We start from the raw sequence: 27,983 nt of genomic DNA, 5'->3' as shown, positions 1-27,983 counted from the left end.
TATCCCCTGGATCCACATATTTAACCAGATCTGTACTAAAATTTAATGGGTTCTTCACTGGGCCACTCCACCAAGTCTGGTGCATATCGGTTCAGTACTTTTTGTGTATTCCTGCTGATAAAAAAATAAACAAACGGCTGAGAACACAACCTTCTTGTTGGAGGTAATTAGATAAAATTGAGACAAAGCAACAATTTGATTTTTGATTTCGGCAGTCATTCTGTGATGATGGAAAGCTCATTGTTTGCTTAAAAATGTAACTTAATTTCCTGGATAGCAGACAATATAAAGGCTTAAAAGTAGATTTGACATGTTTTACAAATCCTATGTTCTGTCGCTTAAGCATATCAACATTTTTATTGGTATAAATCTGCTTTTAACCCTGTAAATCAAGAAATCAGTGATTTCGAAGAGTACGTATGGAACTCCAAACACATTTAAAAATTCTGTAGAAATTATATTTCAAACATGTTTCCACTCTTAATGCACTTTACTCATTATGATCCCATTCAAGATGCTGCTGCCTGTATGCTTCATTCATTTTGTGTGTGTAGGTGTTCATCCTCAGCTGAAGGGAGAGGTGACTCATTATGTTACAAAAACACATTTGACACAGATAAATACACACACTCAGCCTGCTATACTGTACATCACATTTCATAATATTATTCATATGGCAGTTATGCAATGTTCAACCTGCAGGCAGAAAGGGCCCACATGTGATTTTTTTTTTCTGACAATGTGTTAACAAAGAAAACTGAACCCCCTCTGTGTCCCAGTGTTTCCTCTTACCTTAACCTGAACTTAAACGTCACCCTATCCCTAACCAGTCGTCTTTTATGATGCTCACTCGAACCTTACCCTCATCACAACCAGTTATCTCTGACTACTCCCGAGCTTTGGAATCCAGTGTTTGCTGAAATCCGTCCGTACCAGTTCAGATTCAGTGAGATATGAATCACCTTTGTTATCCACTTTCCCCCATAGATGTATTCCTCTCACCATCTGCGTGTTGTTGACAGCAAACTTTGATGGACGTGTTGCTCAGCCAATCTAAGCCACTGTGTATGTCATCGCGGGGTCAGCGTCCAATTGTATGAGAGGAGGGCGGGGCCTAAATTAAGAGGGCGGGGTTACAGACAGCAGCGCTGTGTGGCGACCTGCCGATCTGTCAGCGGCTGGTCTAGTGTTGTTGTGTCTCGGTACAGAACAAATGCAACCGTGAATATGATTCAAAATAATGGAGAAAGATGGAAAAATCACAGACTGAGGTTTCTGAATACACCTACAGAGATTTGGACTGGACTTAAAAACGCCACAGCTTTTTAATGCCACTGCAGAGGTCGGAAATTTCTGGATATAACGCAGTGAAGTTACAGGAATCTTTGTCCCGGACTGAAGAAAGACAAGCGGGCCTGAAATCACACAGACGTCGGCAGAAGTTGAGCTACGGGCTGCTCTAGCTAAGTTAGCATTTAGCTTGCTGTGAAACACCAAGTTGTTTTTATCCACTGGGAAGTAATCTTATAAAGGGTAACACAGCACAGTACGTGGCTATATGCAGTGTGGTGTAACGTGTGTTTAAAGAATAGCTGTTTTACGTGTCTTTGGTAACGTTAGCAGCAGTGATAATAGCTAAGCTAGCTGGCTAGCTCCCTGGCAGGGCTAGCTTGTTGTTCCCCAGCGAAGTTAGGCAGAAAGCTTCTCTTGAATAGGAACAAAAAGATAGACTAACACCATCCAGCTTTGGTATTTTTTTTTATTGTTGTTTTTTTTGCATACTAGAAAATATATCTCAACAGAGATATCTGCTCATAAAATTTGCAATTGCCACCCAGCTTATTATAAACATCATCATCCAGACAGTAAGCATGTTCTTCTTCTTTTAATCTTTAATAGATGTGGTGTTGGTTATTAGACTTATTATTATTATACTTTACTTAAGCTGTCAGCTGGAAAGAAAGAACTAGTTATTTTCTTTGAGTAAAGTTTTTTTCCCAGTGAGCACCAGCTTTGCTCAAACTGTTAGATTTCTTGTCTTTAACTTTAGCAGTAAGGATGTATTGGTTTTCAAAACCACACTTTTGGCAGCCACCTTGTTATTCAGGCAGGGCATTCCTCCTGTGAGACTGTGGTGTGGTTTTAGTCTAAAACTTAACTACTTGCACACAGTTTGGAAGACTTCCAAGTAAACAGGCTAAACAAGGACTTTTAACTGGTGGACCCCCATTCAGTGAGTTCATGGCATAACAAACATCATCTTTGTTTTGGATCAAGTCAGAGGGATAATACACAGGGGGTCTCATTGGTTACCCATCCTTGTGTCAACGAGGGAAGTCTACAGTTGCTCATCTTCAGCCTCCATCGGGACTGGGCTCAGATGTGAGACGTCATGGGCAGCCAGGGAAGCCCAGTGAAAAGCTATGACTACCTGCTCAAGTTCCTCCTGGTCGGAGACAGCGACGTGGGCAAAGGAGAGATCCTGGACAGCCTGCAGGATGGATCAGCTGAGTCCCCATATGCTTACAGTAGCGGTGAGTCACTCCTGTTTCAGCTGATTGGGACCTGCTGGCTCAGTTTTGCCCGCTTATGATGACAGGCTTCTCAGATTGTGTCATGCTTGCTCAGCAGAAATGTCCTGAACATACTAGCTGCATTTCAGAGCCTGGACTGAGGAGAATGCACAATGACCTCTCTTCACTGTCTTTAAAAAACACATTCACATAGACTAACACTGATAACACAGACCATTCTAATGGAAGTGAGTCATGCAGCCATGAATGTATGTGCATTGTTGTTGACTTATCAGTCATTTACTAAACAATGCTTTTCATGACCCCATAGTCTAACAACAAAACAATAGGCTTTAGAGACCTACATGATATGCATGCTGCTGGTATTACACAGTGAATATCAACGTCCTCTCCCGTATGATGGTGGGTTCTTTTCCGAATCAGTTTCCGTTGTGCCAAACTGTAAAAAGTAAGCTACGCTGCCAACCCAACTATAGCAATATGCTTTGGCACTTGTATATAATTGTATTTTAGCTGATTGGAGGCTGCTTAACTATATTTTTGAACATGCTTCCAGACCCATAAGAAAGATTTGAATTTGAATATCACTGAGGCAAACTGAATTAGATCATAGTTTCAAAGTCAGCTGTGTTAGTTACTTGAGAGTAGGTGTATTCAGGAACACCAGCACTCTTATCTCCGGGAAGGGAAGGGCTGATGGAGCTGTGCCCAGTCAGATGATCCCTCCCTGGGCGGAGGAGCTCAGATCACCTGGCTCTCCCACTGCTATTGCTCTGGGGCTGACAGCCACTATCACAGCCTGCTGCTGCAGTAAGCTGCCAGTCTGTGGCTGCTGTACGCACATACTTAGACACTACCACTCCTATCAAAGGGAAGCCCTAGAAGAAGAGCAGGTAGAACCAAAGGGAAGAATAATGTAAGAAAGTTCTTAACGGACCAGCTCTGTGTTTTCATATCTTTCTGCCTATTTGGTACAAATCATATACACATTACTGTCGACCAAGATTTCTTTAATGTATTTCGTACATGTGTCCTCTGGTGTTCCACAGGCTTAGAATGAATTTGCGGTGGTCAACCTTGAGGGGTGGATCACTGTACAACTTTGCATCCACAGCTATACAGCTTTTCCCATCCATACTTTTTTTGATAAACAGCCATTATTGGTCTCATGGCTTTGTCATCACATGTATCCAAAACAAAGAGTTAGGTTTGTTGTAGCCACACAGTTTTCCCTTGTTTCTTCAAATAATTGGGGGAATGCAGTTAAAGCTGCCAAAGAAAAGGAAGAAATAATAAATGTTGCCCAGATTAACTCGACATATGGGAAACACTTTGTCAAAATGAACATAATGCCTGCTGCTGTCCAAATTATATTACTATTATGTGGTTATGTTGTGCAAATCACAACAAAAAGCTATCACAATCTTCGCTGTGATTGATTACCCCAACTCAGGCAACTTTCATATATCGTTGTTTCTGATGAATGCACTGAAATAAGATGAAACTAATGGACTAAGGGAAACTAAAGACAGTAGAGAATGAATCCTCTATCACAGGAATCACTGAGATGAAGCTAATGGATGTTGTGTGAAACAGTAATGAGGTGCACAGCAGGATAGAAAGGAAGAGAGTCCATCCATCACATGCATGCAACCTAATTAGACCCTCTTCTTCCCTTTAAACTACTGATCAGAATATCAGCTGATTCCTTTAAGGTAAAATGTGCATGTGAGCTGCATCTGCAAACAGTCCTCATCAGAGATGCTGCTGTAGTTGATCCCCAGAGCATCCATTTAAGTTTTCAGATGAAGATTATCATCTCATGCCTTCAGCAACGACAGCAACCGCTCATGAAAAATACATCAGTCAGCAGAGTGACCCTTTTTCATCAGCGCTTAGCTAATGAATTCTGCCAAAGGGTGATGCTGTCGGCATTTGGCAGCAATGTGAAGACCCTCCGTCAGGTTGAGTGTGTTCGCAGACATCCCCACTTACTGAAGGCCACACTGTTTGATTGCAGCAGTTGAATATTATTCAGAGAGAGAGTTCATCACTACAAATACGTAATGACCAGAGTTAAAGAGCTGACAAGACTCTGTATTGTGGTTGTAGTATCTGTCTTTGCTGATTGTCTGTGGCTGTGATTGTACTTGAAGCTACATGTTTTATACAGCTAAACATATCATCAGTATTTTAATTAGTCAATGAACTGACAATAAACGGCAGCTGTTTTAATAATCCATTTATAGTTGAAGTTGAAGTTGAAGTCGACATGCTCTACTTGCAGCTACTCAAACATGAGGATTAGCTGCTTTTATATTATTGTGAATGCAATAGCTTTGTGTTTTGGATTGCTGGTTGGACATATTAGTTGAACACGTGCAATCATTACTTGTATACGTGGTCCAGTTATCTGCGGAATACGACAGAGCTGAAATGATTTGTTGATTAATTAGTCAATTGACAAGAAAATAATAGTTAATTATTATGATGTCTTAATAATCCAATATTCCCTGGTAGCAGCTTCTCAGTTGTGAGAATTAGCTGCATTTCTTTGTCTGGTGTGATAATAAATAAATAATATTTTGAAGTGTTAGACAGACAAAGCAGTCAGTTAAACCTGGGCTGTAGGAAACTGTGATGGGCATTTTAGAAACCAAATAATTCATCTATTAATCAGAAAAATAATGTGCAGATTGACTGATCTCACTGATTGGACACATTGCTGCCCAGCCCTCAGATGGAGTATATTTGAAATTGATCAGGCATCAGTGTGGAAGCCAGTTTCTGAGGAGCGTCCTATTGCGAGCGAGATCAAAAGCCTAACGGCTTCATTAAATATGGGAGGGCAGAGCTGAATGTGGCTGAGCCCGTTTCAGCTGGGATGTTTATGCAGACAGAAGCTCTGCTATTGATTTCCATCCTTCTGGCAAACAGAGGTCAGCGTGGAGCGATGGGAAATGCTCGTGAGGATCCTAAATATTTGAAGAGGAGAGAATCAGGACAGGAGAACTGATTTTGATTGGATGACAGTGTCCTCGAGCTATGATTGAGCTCCCTGTCTGATGTGGGATAGACCAGTCCGTTGCATTTCCTCCTCAGTGATCACTGTTTGTGTATCGATCAGAAATTTGTGATCATGAAAAATGCCTCAAACATTGTGACTGTAAAAGATGTTTGTGATGATTTAAACGAAACAAATTCAGAATTTATTGATTGGTTTGTCAACAGACAAAACTGCTGAGTCTTTTGTTAAATCCATTGATTGAATTACCTTACCAATGAAGGTACTTCATCTTAAACCCAAATGACCACAAAGCAGTCCTGTGTATTATATTCAAGTGTTGCCTACAATGGCCGAATACAATGGCTGACAAATCTCTATGATATTAACCAACCCGTTTTTACCACATTCTGAATTATCACAATTGAAGGATTCCTCAGAGCGTCAGTCTTTGTGAGAGGGCTTTATTGTGTTGGGGTTATAAATGATTTCTAAGGCGATTTCTAGATTAACGTTTCACACCACGATAAGGTTTTGAATTTCACAGTTGGTGGATGGTAGCCATCAGATAACTCCAGTCTTGGAGAAGGAAAGCCATTTAAAATGCGAAAGCAGGTTGAAAAAAAAGACTCTTTTTTTCCATGCAGCTGGTCGACAAGTGAGACTCTTGAATCTTTTTTTTCATTCAGCACACACTAACAATGGAATATTCCCCAGGGGTCGACCAGGCACGGCAGCCCATTGTTTGTCTATGGCAGTGAACTGGCTGTTTTGACAGTGGCATATCCATAGACAACAGTTATCGCTGGATGCAGGCCAGCTCAGAGATAACCTCCCATACTGCCCTGCTGAAGGAGAGCGGGTTTAGTGTGTGTGTGTGTGTGTGTGTGTGTGTGTGTGTGTGTGTGTGTGTGTGTGTGTGTGTGTGTGTGTGTGTGGTGTGTGTGTGTGTGTGTGTGTGTGTGTGTGTGTGTGTGTGTGTGTGTGTGTGTGTGTGTGTGTGTGTGTGTGTGTGTGTGTGTGTGTTTAAGAGAGTGAGTTTGTAGGTAAATGAAAAGCTGAACCTGGTCTAATCCTCTTGAAAGATGCACAGACTGACACACAGACTGTTCAATATTACCACAGAGCTTAGCTGGAAATGCAGCCTCACTGCTGTCACATCAGATTTTCTGCACTTGCCTCACTTTTTCTTTCCCCCCTTCTTCCTTCTACATGTTATTTACTCCCTGGGGATGTGATGTATTTCATATTCAGTGGCATTCAGTGGTTACAGCACATTTACATTAGTCTTTGCTGTTCATGATGGCACACTGTATCCAGTCTGATAGACCAGCTGTGTATTAGACCAGATTGTCCTTGGTTTTATTAAGCTCTGTTAAGAGCTGGTACTACCGGCTACAGCTGACCCATACATAAATCAGAGTGCCAATGGTTTTTTTTCCAGGATTTCTCGCTTGTTTTTTATGGTGCTCTTAGTTTGTGCTCCTAATGGCAATTAACCTTTTTACATACTTATTAGAGCTTGACTCACACTGTGCTTTTGAAGCAGTTAGTGATATTTGAGTGTTAAAAAATATGATAATGATTAGAGCTGCACATTTAATCGAAATATAATTGAAATGTCAGTATGTGCAATATCCAAATTGCAGGAGCTGCATTAAAAAAAAGAAAGGTCAAAAATAAAAGGTACCGATAAAGGTAAAACATATCACAGCATTGTTGTGCATTGTTAACACTATAAGCGTTGTGGTGCTACAGAGATGCCCCGGCCTACAAATCATACTCTCCAGACTTACCAGAACATGTAAACATGTTTGTTTGGTACAAAACCCATCCCATCATCATCATTTTAAATTTTTTCTCAGTGAAAATGAAATGCAGAAACAACCACTTCAACTGAAATCACAATCTCTGACAAAATATTTGCAACATGATTTTTTTTCCTTTTGCATGTCATGCAGCCTTAATAATGATTCCTCGACGGGATGTTTTTTTTTTTACATATACCTGTAACATAAGAAAACATCCATTAAATGATTTTTTTTAAAAAGAAATGTGACCGAGATATGTGATGAGTAGAATGCTTTACAGTTAAAAAAATAAACTTGTCACTGCTTTCTGGAAAAACAACATCATGTAGAAACTGTTTCTATCTAAGGTATATCTTTGATAATCCTTAGCTGAAATTTCTTCTTATTTATCAGTTGTTGCTAGTATTGGCTGATATATGCATCACAGTAAAGTTTCTCATCTTCAGCTCTTTGGAAACTAAACAGAGTCATTGTCTTATTCTATTCCAACTAAATATATCTGGAAGAAAGATAACATAAGAGAAATCCTTCTATTATGGCTGACCTAATGTTGGACAGTATGATGATATATAACAGGAGGAAATATACTGTCAGAAATGTAGCTATCTCATTAATGCATCTGGCTGTATTCGATCTCTGTGGGCAGGATTTCATTCACCAAATTGATCAAATGCAGACACACCTCTCAGGTCAGTGTTTACATGAACAGTTTCTTAATTGATGTACTGGAAAATGGACTAATAACAGGTAATTACATACACTGTGAGTGTGGATTTAACCCTGTCGCCCACTCCCAGTCTTACTATGGTGCTTTGTGCTGTGACAAAAACACCATCTCGAATATTACCACAGAGTTAAATCAACGCCTCTCTGACACAGTCTCAACAAAAGCTTAACATTAGAAGCTTCTCACAGCTTTGAGCACGTCCAGAGAACAAAGAAAGTCAGCCGCCTCCCAGAATAGAAGCAGCAGTTTTCAGCTCAGACATCAGAGCAGCTATTGATTATCTGGGAAGTCTAAGTGAGCCTTGGCAACGAAAGGAAAGGAAGCACTTGGTACGAAGCCCTGCGCTCGCTCCAATTCAATTAGGCTAGCCTGAGCTCAGCACTTTAGCTCAGCAGCAGTTTTATGTTGCCAGGAAAATTGGAAGATATTGCTAATGTTGTTAGCCAGCAGCTGCTACCTGCCAAAGGCTGATGCAGTCATGTGTGGGAGTCTGGGAACTGCATGGGAGGGTTGTTCTCTGCTATTTTTTTTTCCTGCGCTGTTGTTCAAATATTACTGTTAGGTCTTTTTCCCAGGAGTCTTCGTTTTCAGTCTTGTTCCTGACAATTTCCACTTAATATACAGTACATCCAACAGATCGTTGGTGGTGGTGGAGAGTTTGTTGAGCGTTGGCTTTTAAGCCAATTCAGCTGAAACGATAAGTTGAATTATAAGCTTGTCGGCAGATCATCAATCAATAACATGTTTACTGTTAACATTTGCTGTTAGCAGCTGCATATGTGCTGCAGATGTGAACTGTGCTTCTAATTCAGATGTGAATACCTTTTGATTTTAGTTTTTTTGCAGGGATTTCTGACTAATCAAGCACTTTAAAGACAGCAGTCATGAGTCCTCCAGTGCTGCAACTAACAATTACTTGTGTTATTCATTAATCAGCTGCGTATTCTCTCAATTAACTGATCAATTTTTTGGTCTGTAACATGCAAAAAAATTGTGAGAATATTAAACCAAAAGACTAAAAGCAAAAATCTTACATGTACAATTATATAAAACAAAAAAAGTGGATAAATCTGGCGCTGCCAGAGGAAGTTTGGCACGTTTTCTTTAAAAATGTCCAAAACTATTAATTAATTATCAATCAATTATTTGTTGAATGATTTTCTATTGATTCACTAATCAAACAGTCAACTAACTGTCAGTTCTCCTGGCTTCATTTTGAAATAATCAACAGGTGAAATGCTAATTAAATCATTAGTTTCAGACCTATAATCATTTCTAAGTACTAACTACAGTAAAGTAGGGTGAGGCACACAATCACACATAAAACTGTTGAGTAAAAACAATAAACATCTTATATATCGTTGGTGGGAAACACTGATTCTCCTGTGGTTCACCTGTTTGGCCCCAGGTGGTACGAGAGGAAACCACAGGGACCTGTTCAGCAGAGTCAGGGTGAGCATGTCCAGACGTGGAGCAGCAGAGCGACAGGTGTAGCAGTCAGACAGGTTTGTCAGAGATGAGCCAAACAACGGGCCAGAACAGAGAGATGTGTTAGACGCCCGAGGCTGCATGCTGACGTTATGACGTCAAACAGCAAGCGTGGTCTGTGTCACACTCATGAGAAAGTTTATTACAGTGCACTTCTTATGTTCACTGAATGAGACTAGAGATGTTCTCATACCATGTTTTCCGTCCTGAGACTGATTCCAATACCTGAACATGTGTATTTGCTGATACTGAGTACTGATCAGACACCAATACATTAAAAAAAGAAGCCCTTTGTAAAACGTGAACAGATACGTGAAGGCCATAGAATGTTTCTTTTATAATCTTTCTTTTATTATTATTTTTAATTATTTATGTGACTGTCAAAAAAATAATCTTGAAATAAATAACAATTCTTACACTAGTTGTCCTAACACTCATGCCACCCTGAAATGAAAGCCTTTCCAGTGTAACATTGCCAAATTGTTGACATTTTGCTGACGGCTGACGTGATACAACTTCCTGTGTAGGCTACTGTTTTAGAGCAGAGAAGAGCATCCTCGTCCATACCTGATTACGTATTTTATGCAGTATCCGAGGCGTTTCCGACACTAATGTTGTTATCAGAACAACTTTAAATGTTGAAAAGAATGCCTGACAATAGAACAGCGATCCGACCGAAAGGTAAACCAACTGTCTCCAAATTAAAAAAATGAGCGTGATTGTTGAAAATCAGAAACGGGAAGGGACTGGCCTCAGTTATTACCCTCAATGAAAACAAGTCAGAAATGTACAAAATAAAAATCTTACATTCAGAGAAAACTGGGAGATCCTTTCCCTTAAATACACGGTTGTCACATTTTTAAAAGCTGAACCCGCTCCTCTGTGTTGTGCTGTGGGTAAATGTACACTTTCATTTAGTCATGTGGCTCAAGTAGATGATGAGTCATTCTGTCGAGCACCAGCTTGTCTCTGACTGCGGTATTATAAACTTGATTGATGTTGACCTTCCTGATGCATCCATTTCTCTAATGCCTGCCTCCGTCTCTCTTTCTCTCTGTCCAGGTATCGACTATAAAACCACCACCATTCTTCTGGACGGGAGGAGAGTGAAGCTGGAGCTTTGGTAAGCACACGTCACTGCTGAAAGGGTAACCCGTCATGTCTTTGCAAAAGTGAGAGTGACTGCTGCTCTTTTTCTGATAACCATTCATAAATCCCTCAGTGTAGCCCCGTTCTAGACCTCCCAGAATATTTTCTCATCTTGTGGTGTCAAACTAATCTGCTCACTCCTTCTCAAAGCTGATACAATGAAGGTAGGGCGGTTATTTTGGCAGATATAAGTCCCAATTTTTTTTTTCACTGAAAAAAATATAGAAATGATGATAATCATGTGATTTTTGTTGTGATTTGATGTGATTATGCTGCTCACAGCATTGAAAAATAATGTTTGAGTAATACAACAACATGTCATGTCCTGTTACTCTGGATCATCCACAGGCGTCACTGTTAAACCTTTTCCTCAGTAAGTCATATTAGTTCCAATGAAAAACAGTCATGGAGGTCTGTGGATTACCGGCAGTAACCGGGAAGTTTTCTAAACATCACAGTGTCCACTCACCTTCATGTTTCTGTGGTGCAGGCAGAAATCTCAACAGCCAGATAAATAAAACCCAAACGTCTTTATGTTTACAGACCCATACAGCTCAACTAGCTTCAGAAAGTGTTGGCCCTCTTCACTTTTTTGGTGTTTTTGCCCGTCTATCTTCACACAGTAACTTAGCAAGAAGACTCAAACTGTACCTGCTGCTAAAGGGGCTTCTACAAACTACTGACTTAAGGGTCTTAGTACTTTTGTAAATGAGAGTTTTTGATTTTTGATTTTTGAAGAATTAGCAAAAATGTTTAAAAACCCTCTGAAGCTGTGAGTGAGTGTTAGTGTGTTCATACTGAACACTGAAAAAAGGTTTTGGATTATTTGCATTAATTTGACCACTTGTGTATTTTTTGCCTCAATCAGCCAGTGTAGTGATTGTTCAGACGTCAGCTGTGAGCTTGATACACACTGACTGCGAGTGTATAGGAGTGTGGCTGTGCTGTATTTGTGTGACAGACAATGGCTGGAACCCTCTAGTCTTTTTTTTGCTGTTTGCCTCTCTCCCTGTATAATTCAGATTCATTAAAACTCCAGGGTGAACAGGAAGGTTTTGCTCAAATTGAAACACTTTCACCTCAATTCTCACCCTGATAAGTTTCTTTTCATTGACTCCAGGTCAATACTCTTCCATCAGAATCCATCTGAAAACATCTTTTGAAAACTGGATGAAGCGAGCGGTGGACCAGTTCATGCTGCGCGTAACCAAACCTTGTTCAAACCCACAAAACTTAATTTTAAATTCTAGAGGCGATCCCAAAGTTTCCAAACATACCAGATAAGTCAGGCTGAGTCTTGGGGAAATGTGTATAAAATGATCCTTGAATATTTCAGTTTGATGCAGCCAAAAACACATGAAGTCTTGGATCTACATATGTGACTCAGTGTCAACATCATAAAGTGAAGAGTTGGAGCAACATGATACAGAATATTCTCATCCTCTGCGACAGTGAAAGAGAGGGAAAAAGGAGAATACTATATGTCATGAGGTCGCATTAATATTCATCACATTTGAGGCAAAAGACACATACATACAAAAATACAGTTTGTATAATGATGCAAAAACAAAAAATATTTGCAGAAAGATCACACAGATGAAAAGATGTTTTCATGAGTGCAAACTACAGATAAACAGGTTTACAGGCAGGCAACAAGAAACTGTCCATCTTAACGTTTGATCCACAAAACATAAGAAGGTATCCTGACATCACTGTCTTACATCAAATGTTTACTTTCCAATATTATATAGCAACTATCTAACCCAGTGTGTTAGACACATTAGACACAAACACACCCAGCTGCAAGGTGCACGTACTTTCCTGCCAGTGATGTGGGTGCAAATCCTTGTCCACTGCATATTTTTACATGCATCACAAATACTCAAGCATCAGTAGAGATGCAGCAGATGTGTGTAATTGTCAGTTAAGACACACTGCAGTGCTAGGCGAGGCCTGTTTGGTGGAAGTAGGCCAAGGAATTCAGCTCCCTGGGGGAGAACCAACGCCTCGTCCTCCCCGTGGAGAGAAGAGTTTAAAGGCATGATGCAGAACTGTTTTTGCTGCCTCAGTCTTTGCTCCTCTCCTCACTCTCTCACTCTTATTCTACCGTCTATATCTCATCTTTTCCTCCCGCTCACACTCTTTCCCCTTCTCCATGTTCCGTCTCATGACTTCGACTCCTGCTGTAGAGAAACTGCAGAATGTAAAAACTTCTAACGTCTAACACTTATTGTGTGTATCTAAAGCCTGATATATCTTATTCCTCTGAGCCATAGAGTCCCACTGTCATAAAACTATTAAAAGCATATCACTGAGTCACACACATGTTCCTTCATCACCATGAACACACACTCTGTAGTTTATTTTGACTCAGTTCCACACACACCTTCCTCCTGCCTCAAATACTCACTAAAACAACATATGTGGATTAATCCGCTGCTAAAAATAGTCCCTAACAAATGCACTACGTCCTTCTGTTTGACTAACGAGAGCAGGGCAAGGAGGGGCTGAGCCAATCGATGCGCTGCACACAGCTCTAGCACAGAACACTCCTTTACAGATCTTTTATGTTCTTATGGGAAGTGTAAAAATATTTTTGATTCATTTTCATGGAAAATTTCCACTGTGGTGGATAGAAGTACAGATACCAGTTCTTTGATCGTGGATGGCGTTGTTCTCTCGGACAGATAAAAAAATCTAAATAAAAAATGCAGAATATATTTTAGTGTCCGTTAACATACCTGGATGGCCCGCTCAAGTAAAGTCTATGTGTGAGAAACATTGTGTGATGACACCAAATAACCCGAACTATCGCTTTAAACCACCGGGGCCTGGATTGCCTTTTTTTTTACTTAAACTGTGTTGCTTTTCATTTCAGCGGTACACCAGAGAAACCACACGTGGTGCACTGATACAACGCAGAATCGCCTTCTTGTATTTTAGGTTTTAGCAGTGTCCTTGTGATGGATTTAATAAACAGGTTCCCATGTTTCATTCAGTTCAGATTGTTGAATTCTCAGACCGTGTGAGAGCCTCCTCACATCATCGACAATGTCCAGCCACTGCCTGAGGCCGGGGGGGGGGGTAGGGGGGTTCTACTTCACACCACTTCCTCGTGATTTCTTTCTTGGTCGCAGCAAACAACTTTAACAAGCTATCAGTCGTCATGCTGTATATATCTCTCTATGTCCGGTTGCCTTAATATAGCTCAACGCATCTTGGGTCTTAGATTGTTTTTGACCAGGTGATGGTTTAGTTGATCATTAAGCTGCCATCAGACCTAGACCAGTATATTGGTTTGCTGACGTCTTTAGCCAATTGCACCTTTTATCAAAGAGCAGATGTTGGCCTGTCAGTTTTATCCCACGTCAGTAAGACCAGTGAACTCTTTAATAGTCATTCATAAAGGCAGTGCTGCACCTGCCTGAAGAAGTGGAAACATTTTATTAGCACACCCTTTATTGAGCTGTCACCAGTTTTTGCTTTTCATTTTCAGATTGAAAAAACATGCAGTTTGAAATGATCATATTACCTTTAAACTTTCCACCAAAAATAGTTTCTAGCAAGCGAAGTTGTGCAAGCTTTTGTATTCGTAACATCTATTTTAAACAGGTGTTCACCGGGCATGGGAGCTTTGAGAGGTCACATCATTATTTGAACACTCCCCTTTGATCATTGATTTGTCAGGCTCAATTAATCCTCGGTTATTCTCTTTGTGAAAGCTGAAATCACAAGATGTAGACTTTACAAAGCTGAGGATGTGTGTTCTCATAACTAATGAATAGAATGCATAACACAGGATTTTACAAGTAATGTGAAACCTGTGGGTGATGAGCATGCAGTAGAAGTACACGGAGTATATCTAGTATACCCAGTACAGGGTCCCAGATCTTATCAAACACACCTCCTCTATCTTCATTGTAAAATCTCAGTCTCTCCAAGTGTACTGTGTTTGCCATTTCTCCCAACCACAAATCATATTTCAGTTCAGAGTCCAGCTTCTACTTTCATAAAATGAATTTCTCTTTATTGGCAGAAAATAAAAAACTAGTTGCTCCAAGAATCGCTATCAGTGGATCTGGTTCCCAATGTTTCGCAAAAGCCCAAAAAAACATTGAAAATGCTTTTCCAGGGGCGTCGTGTGGCGTAGTGGTCGAAGCAGGCGCTCCATGTGTAGAGGCTACAGTCCTCGCTGCAGTTGCCCCCGGTTCGAGTCCCGCATCGGCTGGCCTTTACTGCATGTCATTCCCCTCTCTGCCTCCCCACTTCCTGTCCCTCTACTGTCCTGTCAAATAAAGGCATAAAAAGTGCAAAAAAATATACTTTAAAAAAAAGAAAATGCTTTTCCAATAGGTGTCAATTCTACTGAAAGACCAGAATGTGTTAGATTACTAATCCTAGATTTACACCGACTGCAAAATAAAAACAATCTGTAACTTCTTCTTAGAGTAATAGTAGAGATAGAGTTTCTGAAACTTCCCCACAGGAATGTACTACAAGGAGGACTACTACTGAATGTGAATTGCATGTTTTCACATCACCACTGGACTGTGGTGCTCAGTTTGGAGAGACATAAAACTCTTCTGAAACTGAATATGTGACTTTTGGATGAAAGTCAGGCCAGTGTTTTGTCCTGGAGGCTGAAACCTGATACAGTTTAATTTCCTGCTTACTGTACAGATGTGAACTGACTGTTAATCTTTCTTTGTACCTCTTCAGGGACACCTCAGGACAGGGGAGGTTCTGCACCATCTTTCGCTCTTATTCCCGTGGGGCTCAGGTGAGGAAACAGATGAATACAGCAGAAAAGTCCACACTTTGGTCAGAGAGGTGGCAGATTTCATGTTTCTGTGTTGACTGTTTTGGTCAAAGGCAAATTTACAGTGCAGAACAAAACTCGGGGAAAGGGCTGCTCCACCTTGACACTGACTCTCACTGTTGATTTTGTTCGTGTGACTCTCTTTAGGGGATCCTGCTGGTGTATGACATCACCAACCGGTGGTCGTTTGATGGCATCGACAGGTGGATCAGAGAGATTGACGAGGTGAGTCTAAGGCTAAGTCCACACTATGTTTTCCAGACTAACACACCTGAAAACACACACATGACCATTCGTGTACACTGAGCATGCATGCACAAGCCGGAGTAAACAGTAAATTAGTTGCACAAAATCCTCTTGAAAGAGGAACTGCAAAGAGAGTTGTAGCATTAAAATGCAGGATTTAACCGAACAACAGCTGCTAGCAAAGACAGCAAGGTCAGTAACACTTGTATTGGTTATTCATGTTGCTTTCATCACTTGTAGTCGAGGCTGATTAGACCTATAAAGGAGCGACTGTGGGTGTCTACGTCATCGTTTCCAAAGGTCTCAGTTTTCACCTGTCCAGATACAACACAGCCCCAGAGTTTTCAAACTAAAAGAGGGCCAGCAGCGTTTCCAAAAGTCTCTGTTTTCGGTGCTCGAAAACTCCGGAGTAGTGTGGACGGAAAGAGGAAACTTAGAAGAGTTGTGTTTTAAAACAAAAACATGGTAGTGTGGATGTTGCCTAAGAGACCGGTGCATGGATACTGGTATGATAAGGTTTTATGAATGTTGGCAGGGTAGATTTGTGTCAGAGAATCAGATTGGGAAAGGATGTGAGAACATTAGACCTACTGAAGTCCAGCAGCCTTTTGCACCAGCTGAAGCTGCTGGTCACTTCACACAGTGCAGGAGCAAGAGTGTGGCAATCTTGTCTTAAAATTACCAAACCACAAAAGTAACTCTGGTGCACGTAGAGACAGGTGATAGAAAGGGGGGGGCAGAACAAGGCACGGCAGCATGACTCGTCTCTGTTGGCTGCTCCGATGCTCTCAGCTCCGGTGTCCAGCTGACAGCGCTGTCAGCAGCCGGCCAGGAGAGAGAGACTCTGCAGTGCTGTAGGATTTCATAACTGAGCTATGACCAAGACCGAGACTTTTACTTTGTCTGATTGTGTGGAAATCTGATGTTTCACACCCCAGATGAAGAACAAGGACTCTAAAACATGAGCTGTTTAGGTAAAACATGAGATTCATGTAAAGGGGTGTGGAGTGGCTGAACTGACACTACATGGAAGAAAAAGCACGATCCAATGAAACACAAGCACCTGACTTATTATTACCCCCACCCCTTCACAGTTTGAGTATGAAGTCAGTTTCATACTAAATTTAGCACTTTGTTCAGCTGCACCATCTCTGCTCACACTAAACTTGACCAAGTCAACTGTAATAAAACATTGTTCTAGGGAGGGACGTTTCAGCAGTGCAACATTTGGATAAAATGAGAGAAAGATCACTGTGTGCTGACAGACTGTAAAGCTCCGACAGCTGATTGATTTCTTGAATGTGAACTAGCTAACATAATGCTGTTAATCAGATGTTTATATTTGACAGAAAATACACATTGAAGTTTTCCAGGAAAAGAGAGCAGGGATATCAAAAGAAGAAGCTTGTAAAATGATGTTTTAATCCCAGTCAAAGCTGCTCTGTCCAGTGATCAGAGTTCTGGATTAGATTTTTCAGGATTTAGTTTTTTTCTGAGATGTAGAATTCCTCCATTTTTTTAAACTTGACATTTACTTTTTTCTGGTGCTGGTTCCAGTAGAATACAGCTTTTCTTTGCAACAGCACTGACATCCTTTAACTTTTTGCTTTCAATCTGAGGCAGTTAGAAAATGCTCCCATCTCTGACTCGAGACAAGAGTCAATAGAGAAGTGAATCACTTAAGACAACCTGTGTGTGTGTGTGTGTGTGTGTGTGTGTGTGTGTGTGTGTGCGTGCGCGTGCGTGTGCGTGTGTGTGCATATGCTACTCACAACATGTCCTTCCTGCTGACTTAGAAACAGGGAGGATGTCCGCTCTGTGGGTGTACGTGTGTGTCTGTGTGTGTGTGTGTGATATTTTTGTCCTGTGGAATGTATGTTTCAGTTTGGTCTTTCCTGCTCCACCTCCACAGACGTGCTGTTGTTGGCCATTTCTTTAAGGACACGTGAAGTGGAGGTGGAGGGAGAGGAAACATCTCTGGATGATAAAACTTAAATGATGTGTAGAGAAGATGAAAGCAGGTCTGAAGGACAGATGTGCTGATGTTTACTGTTTACTCAGTCGCCAGTGACTCAGTATAAGGCTGCAAATGATGATTATTTACATTTTTATTTTTTTTTACGTTTTTAACCGATTTATCATTTAGTCTATGACATGTCAGAAAATACTGAAAAATGTCCCTTGGAGCTGAAGGTGATTTAAGTTAAAAACCAAAAGATATTCAAATAACAAAATCATATTGTGAAAATAAGCAAATCTTAACAACTGAGAATCTTGAAACTGAATTTTTGGCATTTTTACTTCATAAATAACTTGTATGATTATTCAAATATTAAAGGGAACTGTTTAATAAATTAAAATAATAGCAATAATAATAATAAACTTTATTTGTATAGTACCTTTGATACATAATTGCAGCTCAAAGTGCTTTACAGAAGAAAAATTTTGTAAATTTTGCTATTGCTACATAGCTAACATTAGCAGTCTCACTAGTCTAGAACAAAAGTGACTTCAGCATCAAACTTCATTCCCTCACTCACCAACAGCTGTCTCCAGAGGTGAAAGGCAACTCCAATGTTAACTTTTGTTTCTATTCCATCTTTACTTCTACTGAAGTTAGCATGCTAACCAGCTAGCCCCAGCCCATATCGTCACTTTCCAATAACGACTCGCTGTAGCCTCCAGTCTGCCCTAAAGACATAGCTGCTCAGAGGACGTATTATAACCTCTTGTCTTGTAAACACAATGATGGCTGAAGCTCTTGTCAAGCAACAATCACCAGCACCTGCTCCCGTCAGAAAACCACGTTCAGTGACAGAAAACTTAAACAAAGTTAAATAGCACCTTTAATTTTCTGTCGATCTACTTCTACAATAATCTCTTTATTACTGCTGAACATTTGCTGAATGTAGGTGGTGTTGGGGGAGGTGCTTTAAAGTAAATACTGGCATCTCATAGCAAACATTTTGAAAACAAGTTAAAGACATGGTTGGCCAAATATTCACAGTATTGGCAGACTGTTAGAAATCTACCAGCGCTGTGTTCTCCACTTCTATAAATAAATACGATGCAGTTTAATGATTATTTCATCAGTTCATGTGCTTGAGATGAAAATAAATCAGTGAAAGGTGACACAGACTTCCCAGAATCTGCCACCTAACTCATCCTGGCATCGTCCTCGGCATGTCAGCCATGTTGTGGTAGTCCTCAACCCGCCAAGACCGAGTGCGAGCATCACATAGCCCGACCCTCTCCTCTGAGCTGAGGGTTTGGGAATGTGGAGATGAGCCAGCACCAGGCGCTCACTACTTTAATGATACTTTAATGATTAGTCACAGATGTAAATGGTTCAGATTTGGTTTTTCTGTGTTTAAAACAGAGGTTCTTCTGGGAAAGCGAAAGTCTCACAAGCACAAACACAATATACCCCAGCTGGGCCTCATGTTTATCACATGGTGGATGTGATGTATGATTGTTAGTTTAATATGAAGCAAAATTAAACCACAACTTCACCATCTGTGTGACCAGTTTCCCCAGTCTCCCATCAAGTTTGTTTTTATAAAACCCAACTTTTCCGTGGGAAGCGGCATACACATGTTTCAAGCGCTGTTTTGTGCACAGGCAGTGGTTTTCAGTGGCTTCACTGAAATCTGCAAACTCAGATTTTCCAGACAGAGTATTGAGAAGTCTCTCTAACATGACCGAGCCTTTGCGGTAAATGTCTGACAGATCAGGCAGTTTTAACTCCTGCTGCTACTAATGTTTCCATCACCATCACCACAGCTGCTGCAGCTGCTGCTGTTCCCTCTCTGACTGTTGCTGAGCATGAAGAGGCAACAGGGAGGAAAGTCTGAGTGGTGACAGTCAGGAGGAGCGGAGGAGGAGAGGAGGTCGGCCTCTCGCTGCCGTCAGGATTCGTTCAATTTGTCAGAACAGATTTGGATGACTTAGAGAGACCTGAGCCAGAGTGGCAGGAGCAGAGACGTGCTGCTGCCATGAGGTTCTTGAATTAATAACAAGCATCCGCTGGCCACTTTGTATGAATGTAATGTCTCTGAGTCAGTCTCTCTCTGTCTGATGCTTTTAAAGCTCCGTATTTTCCTCTTCTCTGTGTTTATTTCAAGTGTTGGTCTATAAGAAAGTATATTCGTGGATTTAAGAACCAAAAACCATCTCAGTGTAGTTTTACATCTTTAGCTCTAGTAACAACAGGTCAGTGAGCCAATCAGAAGAGAGGAGGCTCTGAGCCTCTCTTCTGATTGGCTGACTGTTTCTTGAGTGATCCAATAAAAATATAGCAGATTTCAGATAAAACCAAATCCTGCAAGGATGGTTGGTGGGTCCGGGTGGGCGGGGCTTGGAGCATGGCTGAGAGTGGTGACTGCTTTGTTGTGACATCACAAAGTTACAGAAAATCCTGATGGCTCAGTTTCTGAATGCAGGCTGTGTGCATTTTTTCTGTGGACTGAGGCTTTGATACTTTCACAGCATTAATATAGAACCTAGACCTGCTTTGTAATCACACAACACATGGACATCTACCTTTATACTATATGGAGCTATCAACTGAAAATACTGCACATCTGAGATCTTTCTACTGTTGTCAAAGCATAAAAAACTTTCCCATTATAATGATTTTACAAAAAATTGTCAAAAACAGGTGTGAAGAACCCTGCCAACAGTATTTCTTTTTTTCAGCTGATACTGTTCTTGTCAAGAAAAATAATTATATATGGTAAAGTTGTTCAGTTCAGAAGATATTAATTTGATTTATTATAACATCAGTGACACTTGTGATTCACAACCTTTTTGACATTGAACCCCTTTTAACAAGGTAATATCTACTTGTGACCGCTCTTCTCAGAGTGCATTTCTTTACAGCGGCCAGTTAAAGAGTAGAGTGTCTTCCTCAGAATATTTTATTTGAAAACTTGAAGACTTGAAGTTGTGAAATTAACCAGTAATTCACCAGCAAAATGCAAAGATAGATTGTGAATGTTTTTAAATATAGACCAAGCTTGAATATCCACACAGCATATTAGTAATCAGGACAATTGGTAACTTACTCCTGTGGTGTGCTTTGTGTTTTTCCTTCCCAGCATGCACCAGGCGTACCTCGAATCCTTGTAGGCAACCGGCTACATCTGGCCTTCAAACGGCAAGTTCCCACCGAGCAGGCGAGGGCGTACGCCGAGAAGAACGGCATGACGTTCTTCGAGGTGAGCCCCCTGTGCAACTTCAACGTCATTGAGTCCTTCACGGAGCTGTCACGCATCGTCCTCATGAGGCACGGCATGGAGAAGTTCTGGAGGCCCAACAGAGGTGAGTGGACGGGGGGACCGGGGGGGGGGGGGGGGGGGTTTCAGAGCGGGTGAGCCAGGTTGAGGAACAGTGGGTACGATCAAAGAATGAAACTACAACAGTCAAGGCCAGAACAGCTCCTGGAAAAACATGCTGTGATTATGTAAGTGAGCACAAACAAATGAAGGACAGATTTAAGAAGAAAACACTACAACCACGGCTCAGATTGTAAATCTGTAATTGATTTCCACAGCACTAATAATGTCAGCATACGACAGCCTCTGTCTTTGCAGCCTGTTACAGCAGCTGAACATGAAGGCAGTGTTGCTCATGAACCAGAGTTACCCTTTCACAATTTATGATAGTTTGCTAAAGCAACTGCACAGTTTGTGATCTGTTTGTCATATAATTTTGTCCTCTTATCAAATTGTGCTTTAATGGGATTAACTGTACTTCATTGATTTTCATTAGTCTAGAGGGCAGAGTAACAAGTCTGAGCTGGAGTCAAACAGTGAGACATTCTGTCATATTTCAATTCACACTGTGATTCACAAAAGCAGCTCTTACTGAGGAAAGCAGGTGGAAGTGAAGTTCTGCACATCCTCAGAATCAAGTATCAACAGGCTCAGGTTTACTGTGTCCACGCTCACTCTCAGCTGGATTTAATGTGTTCAGGGCTCGTCCTGGTGACACTGAAGTCATTTAAGTTCAGGTCTGACTTCCGTACTGTGTCTGTGGCTCTCAGCTCTTAATCCACTGTTTCCTACTGAAGACATAAATCTTTGAAACAGCTCATAGATATATAGTATACTGCAGTTTCTTTTTACAGAGAAGCTCAGTAATTATTAGATTTTTAAGGTTCCTACACAGTTGGAAGAGTCAGTATTGAGTATGTTGGCTGCGCTGTGGAGTTTGTGTTTTATTGTTCACCTCCTCTCTGTTCACCCCTCGCTCAGTCTTCAGCCTCCAAGACCTCTGCTGCAGAGCCATTGTGTCGTGCACGCCGGTCCACCTCATCGACAAGCTCCCGCTGCCCGTCGCCATCAAGTCCCACCTCAAATCCTTCTCCATGGCCAACGGCATGAACGCCGTCATGATGCACGGACGCTCCTACTCGCTGGCCAACCCGGCCGGCGGCTCCAAAGGCAACAGCCTGAAGCGATCCAAGTCCATCCGTCCACCGCAGAGCCCTCCACAGAACTGCACCCGCAACAACTGTAAAATCTCCTAATCACCGGAGCAGTTGGTAAAAGACAATGGATGACTGGGATCAGGAGACACGTGTACAGGAGGTTGTAAGTCTGAGGGTATGAGCACATCCCTGAACCTGAAGAGCTGAAGAGCAGAGATGACGGATAAAGGGATGAATGAGTACCTCCCTCCTTCATGAGACCATGTTAAAGGGTGTGAAGACCTTTCCAAGTGGTGGAGTTCAAATGATGCCTCAGGATGTCAGAGAACGACAACAGACTTTCTGATTCTCACTATATCCAGAGAAAAGACTCCAGATTCACTCCTGTCCACTGGAGTGTCGACTAAATGTACAAAAAAAAATCCCTCACCAACTCATATTTAGTTACTCTACATGATGCACGCGTGTCTGTGCATCACACACATCACCTCAAGATTATTCTTCACTTTTATGTCGCACATTTATTTCTTGCTTCTGTCTGTTTCTGTTCACTCTTCCGTTTATTTGCTATTTTATTGACCAATAAGCTAATGATCAAGAAACACTAGTAACCAGTCAGTCCTTTATTGATCATTGTTTACCTGCAGCTGGCTGTAACAGCTGGATTTGGATTTGAACACTCATGTGCTTTTTGCTATTTGATCTGTGACGCTTGCTGAAGTGAAATCTTGGTGACAAGATGAGTGAAGCTTCCCATCCGGTCTTCAGGCAAACCTGCCCCCCCCCACCCACCCACCACACAACCTGAATCAGGTCTCAGGTCCAGAATTGTTAGTGTGCCTTGAGTCTAAGTCAAGTCGATCTTTCCCTGCCAGAGGTTTTGGGTCTGTACAAACAAAAGAACCTGAAATAATCGAACAATTAACAGGGTAAACAAAGTTTAGATTTTATTACGCTGTAGGTTTACAGCAAAGAGATCCAGTGATGCTTGTTGCTATGGATACCACTCACTGCATTTTTTAAAAAGTGACCTATTTAATGTCTCTACGACTTTTATGAACATCATTTTTAACATGATGTCAATTGAAGAATTTGTTTTTTTTTTTTTTTTTTTTTTTACAACAAAGTGAAACTAAAACTTGAACAAAATAAACACAGTGAAGTAAAACAGTCAGTCAAAGCCCATGAAAAGACCCAACCCAACACTCGTCTCCCCTCCTCTGTCTGTGGCTCTCAGCTCTGAGCCCCTGGTTCCTACTGAAGAAAATAAATCTTTAAAAAAAAAAAAAAAACCTCAAACAATGTAAAAATAGACACGTTCATCTTTTTACAATTTTCTTTTCTGCACAGCTTCATTGCCCTTGTTAGGGAACTGTCGATCTTTTCATTTTGACTCAAGAGCTTCTGGGAGTTGTAGTCTGGAGGTGAGACAGAGTCTGGATCCAGGCAGATTCCTCTTTGTCTTTCTCCTTTCTCTTCCCCGTCTCTGTTCCTCCCGGTCGAGCATTTACACACTCCTGCTCCTCATGTTTCCAGATGTCATGCCCTACCTGTCATGTCACGCCTCACCTGTCATGTCACGCCTCACCTGTCCTGTCACGCCTGTTACGTGCAGCAAAAACACGTCCCTGCTTATCTTGTGTTTGTCACCAAACATGCACACACCAGCATCAGTCCAAGCTGATTTTATATGAACACATGTACACAGGACACTCGGCTCCATCCGCTCCCTCATCACGACACTCCACCCAACATGTATGATCTGAGTTTCCTACTGTGTGCTTCAGTGTTTGGAACATACTGAACTTGAGCCAAAATGATTGATTGATAAATTGAATAGTCAGTCTATTGAAAAATAACTGTTAACAATTGATTCATTTGATGGAAAATGCTGTTTGCAGCTTCTCCGACGTGAGGATTTGGAGGAAGATATTTGAAAGCGTGTAATCGTCCTTAACCAATAGATTAATTAATAGTTGCAGCCATAAACTGAATACACAGATGGACAATAGAGAAGTTTCTGTGGACGTGTTTATTTGTTTCCGTTGTGACAGACATGAATTGAATCCGAGCATAGCTGCTGCTCTGCAAACTGAGTCTTTGATACTAACAAAGTTTTTGGGTGGAATCCCCCCCCGTCCCTCCCGTTTCTGCTGCGCACTGATGTGTTTTCCATACGTTCACTGCAGAGTTAGACACGGAGCGAGTGTGAACCCTGAGGGGGAGGAGGCGCAGATATCTGAGGCTGTCTGCTGTTTGGTGTTCAGTGGTGATGAGCAGAGACCAGTCAGAGCAGCTGGACTGGATGGTGTTGTGCAGAGACAGAGGTTTCAGGGAAACTGTAATATTCTGTGTTGATAGTAAACACTGACCCGTGTTGATCAGGCCTCTCACTCCTCTTCGTGACTTTTTTAACTAAAAGGGCCAAACTAGAGGTTTTAGCCCATTATCTGGATTTTCTCTCGGATCGCTCCAAAGCAGATTTTCGGTAATTGATTTCCCTCCTTTCAGGCAGCCACTGGTTTCACTTTGTGTCAGTTCACTGTAGGAATCAGCCTGTACAGATTTAAACTGTGTTCGATGTTGGTAATCCATGACAGTGAACATCGGGTCCTTATTGTTGTTTTTTCAGCAATTTTAAAGAGAGTGGAAACAATTACAAATTGATCAACAGAAAATTTATTGGCAACCGTTTTGCTAATCAGTGGAATTGTTGTAATTTTTCAAGCTAAATACTAAAAAAAAAGTTCAATCTTGGTGATCATGAGGATTTACAGTTTTTCTTCATGAGGAGAGACAGCCGTGAACATAGACATCATGTTTGCAGGTTGTCTGTCCGTCCATTCGTTCATTCGTCCATTCGTCCATCTGACCGTCCCATTCTCGTGAACACGATATCTCAGGAACGTCTGGAGGGAATTTCGTTACTGGAACAAACATTTATTTGGACTCAACAATGAAATGGTCAAAGGTCAAAGTTCACTGTGACCTCACAAAACACGTTTTTGACCATAACTCACAAATTCATACACTTATTACGACACAATTTAACGCAAATGTCTAACAGTATAAAATGATGAAGTGATGTCATTTTGTATCCAAAGGGTCAAAGGTCAACTTCACTGTGACATCATAATGGTCTGCAAAAACATATGTGGTCATTCAATGCTATAACTCAGGGAGGAGAAACTGTTGACTGGTTGTTGGAGACAAACAACCTCAAAGTGGTGATTGTAGTTCATCAAATTTTTGGGGCATTTTACACCTGTATTACAGGTGACAGGAAACAAGGGGAGAGAGACACCACCATGTTTCTGATTTGTAGTAAAGATAATGTTATTGTTATTATTGTTAACAAGTTCTATAATAAAGGCCAAAACCAGCGCAACATTAATGCATCTCTCAATACATGGTGGTTTTTAAAAAAAAACCTACAAATATGTAGTTTCATTTTAAAAAAAGACTCTCAGCTGCTCACTGTAATTTCTATCAAACAAACAGGAGGGAATATATAAAGCATTTGTTGGGGACTATTTTCAGCAGTGTATTAATCTATATTTGCTCCTGTAGTGAGTGTTCGGGGCAGCTGGACACTGCGTGTCAAAATAAACTACGATACGTCAGGCTTTCGATTCATACTCAGCACGTATTAGTCGGAGACAGTCATTGCTGGTTTTGGTCTTTTCAGAATATCAGCAGACTCTTTCAGTGCGAGCACTCTCATGAGAAAACAATTGAAAGGCTTAAACATGATGAGCAGCCGTGTCCCCCCCCCCCTCATGCTGTCACTACTCTCTGCGTCCATGTCCAGAGAGAACAGCAGCAGATCCTTGTAAATATGCTTCAACAGCACGGAAATGCATGTGCTGTGTTTTCTGCGGCTCTCTGGCCCGTCGCTCGCTCGGTTCTCGTGTGAACAGGTGATCAGACCGAACCAACCGGTCGAGTCGTGTTGAAATCAGATCCAACGAACTCTTCCGAGTCGCTGCCTTTTAAACCGGGGCGCTGCTCGCGTCTGGATCTCCCACGGGACTGAATGCAGCATGTCTTCCCCCTCTTTCCCTCTGATCTGCTCCACCGCCTCCGCATGCTGTCCCATGATTCATAGCTGCTGAATAATACATGCTCTTTTCATAGATCTCTGGAGGGCTTTATCAGTACGCCCCGGCTCCGTCTCTCCTCGCTGCTCTTTCATTTGCCCCATAGGAAGCTGTGCTCCTAAGCATCTGCTGTGTGTCCTGCTTCCCTCCTCCACAACATTAAGACTTGGATGACCAGCAGGTTTTCAGTTGTAACCTGTTCTTACACCACATTTTGCTTTTCTTCATTCAGGTTCATTGAGCTCAGTGTTTGTGTTTGTGTTTGTGTTGGTGTGAGTGTTGGTGGACTCTCCGTGTGTCCTCCCTCTCTCTCTCTCTCTCCTCTCTCTCTCTCTCTCTCTCTGTCTCACCTTTGCCATGAGACTTGAAGCTGTCTTGACTCAGACGGTGAATCCTCCCCGCTTTAGGGGAGTGTTCCCCTGATCCAGAGTCAGATTACTGCAGCATTAAAGAACAGCATCAGTGTTTTACTTGCTTTAGCCTTTTTCCTATAAATCACTTTTTCTTCACATCCATGGTTCTCATCTTTCTTTTATTATTTTATATTTTAACCCCCTTCACTGACAAGGCTCTAACAGAAGCTAAAACATTAGCATGTTGTTTGTTCCTGTCAGCCATTTTGTTTTGTGGAGCTCCTTCCAGTCAACCACAGATTTCCATTTAAGCCAGTCTGTACTGGAAACTACACGACCACACAGAGATAACACAGAGATAACACACAGAAACACGATGACAGCTGACAGTGATAGATGATCTGAACCTGTGGTTCCAAACCTTTTCAGCTTGTGACATAATATAAAGCTTCAAGTGGTAAATGAATCCAGTGTTTCACAAGAAAAAAAACCCACAATCACAGAAAAGTTGTATGCGGTTTAAATAGATAGAAACCAGTGACTGCCTGGAACATAGAACGACACATAGGACACACATTTATGTGACGCTGGTTTGGTTCTGTAAGGAGGGGTCATGGCTCTGTGTGTCCCAGAGTTAATGGATAATAAGACCAGACATTTACAGGGTTGTGTGTTTGTTTCTTCACCACCAGTGTTTAAAGAGAGAAGGAGCGATGCTATAAAATAAACGGAAAAGGAATTTAACTCGAGCTTGTTGCCAAGATTTTAGAAGAGGTTTCCCCGCTCTGTGACGGAGAATGCATTTATTGTTGTTGCACAGAGCATGTTAACCCTCACTGGGTGTGATGGTATTATTTTGTGTTGTGTTATGTGACAACACAATCGTTTTCCTCCAGGTTTTGGTTCTACGTCTTCCTCTGTTTTTGTCAGTGTTTGTTGATTGTGTTTCCATTTGGAATTTTTTCCACTGACTTCTTTTTTTTTTTTCTAAATGATGGAAATGTTGATGGGAAATTGTGTCAGGACCCTTCAGGGATACGCTCTGATGTCGCCTGATGTGGTCGTGTTTGTGTAAAGGAGCTGACGTAGAGAGAGAGAGAGAAAAAAAAAAAAAAACACCTGTAAAACACTATTCTTGTTTTTGGCTAAAGCTGCTGAGTGATCTGAAGCGAGTGTGTGCGAGTGTGTGTGAGAGAGAAACAATTTCTTCAAACACCAAGCTGAACATTTTTCTTTTTTTTTAAATTATTGATTGTACAGTTTCAAGGCAAGGGTATGAAGAGAAAGACTTTTTCACAATAAAACTATTGAATGTTGGA

At 41.3% G+C, this 27,983-nt stretch overlaps 1 protein-coding gene across 3 annotated transcripts; it reads left to right on the top strand.

Annotated features, from left to right (window-relative positions):
- The first annotated feature begins 1,148 nt into the window (after positions 1 to 1,148).
- LOC130185130 (ras-related protein Rab-40C) lies at positions 1,149 to 27,983 on the top strand. 3 transcript variants are annotated; one of them, XM_056401410.1, is made up of 7 exons: positions 1,149 to 1,467; positions 2,278 to 2,534; positions 10,627 to 10,687; positions 15,433 to 15,493; positions 15,680 to 15,757; positions 20,878 to 21,100; positions 22,036 to 27,983. In XM_056401410.1, the coding sequence occupies exons 2-7, from the start codon at positions 2,393 to 2,395 to the stop codon at positions 22,308 to 22,310; spliced, it is 840 nt and encodes a 279-aa protein (XP_056257385.1). In that variant the 5' UTR covers positions 1,149 to 1,467; positions 2,278 to 2,392; the 3' UTR covers positions 22,311 to 27,983. The 3 variants fall into 3 exon arrangements, with proteins under 3 accessions (XP_056257385.1, XP_056257384.1, XP_056257383.1); XM_056401409.1 differs by having other exon boundaries at positions 1,149 to 1,546; XM_056401408.1 differs by having other exon boundaries at positions 1,149 to 1,865.

This window comes from Seriola aureovittata, chromosome 17 (assembly GCF_021018895.1).
Source record: "Seriola aureovittata isolate HTS-2021-v1 ecotype China chromosome 17, ASM2101889v1, whole genome shotgun sequence".
In the NCBI taxonomy this organism is placed as follows: Eukaryota; Metazoa; Chordata; class Actinopteri; order Carangiformes; family Carangidae; genus Seriola; species Seriola aureovittata.
Note: the sequence above shows the minus strand (reverse complement) of the source record. Positions and strands in the feature narration are given on the sequence as shown.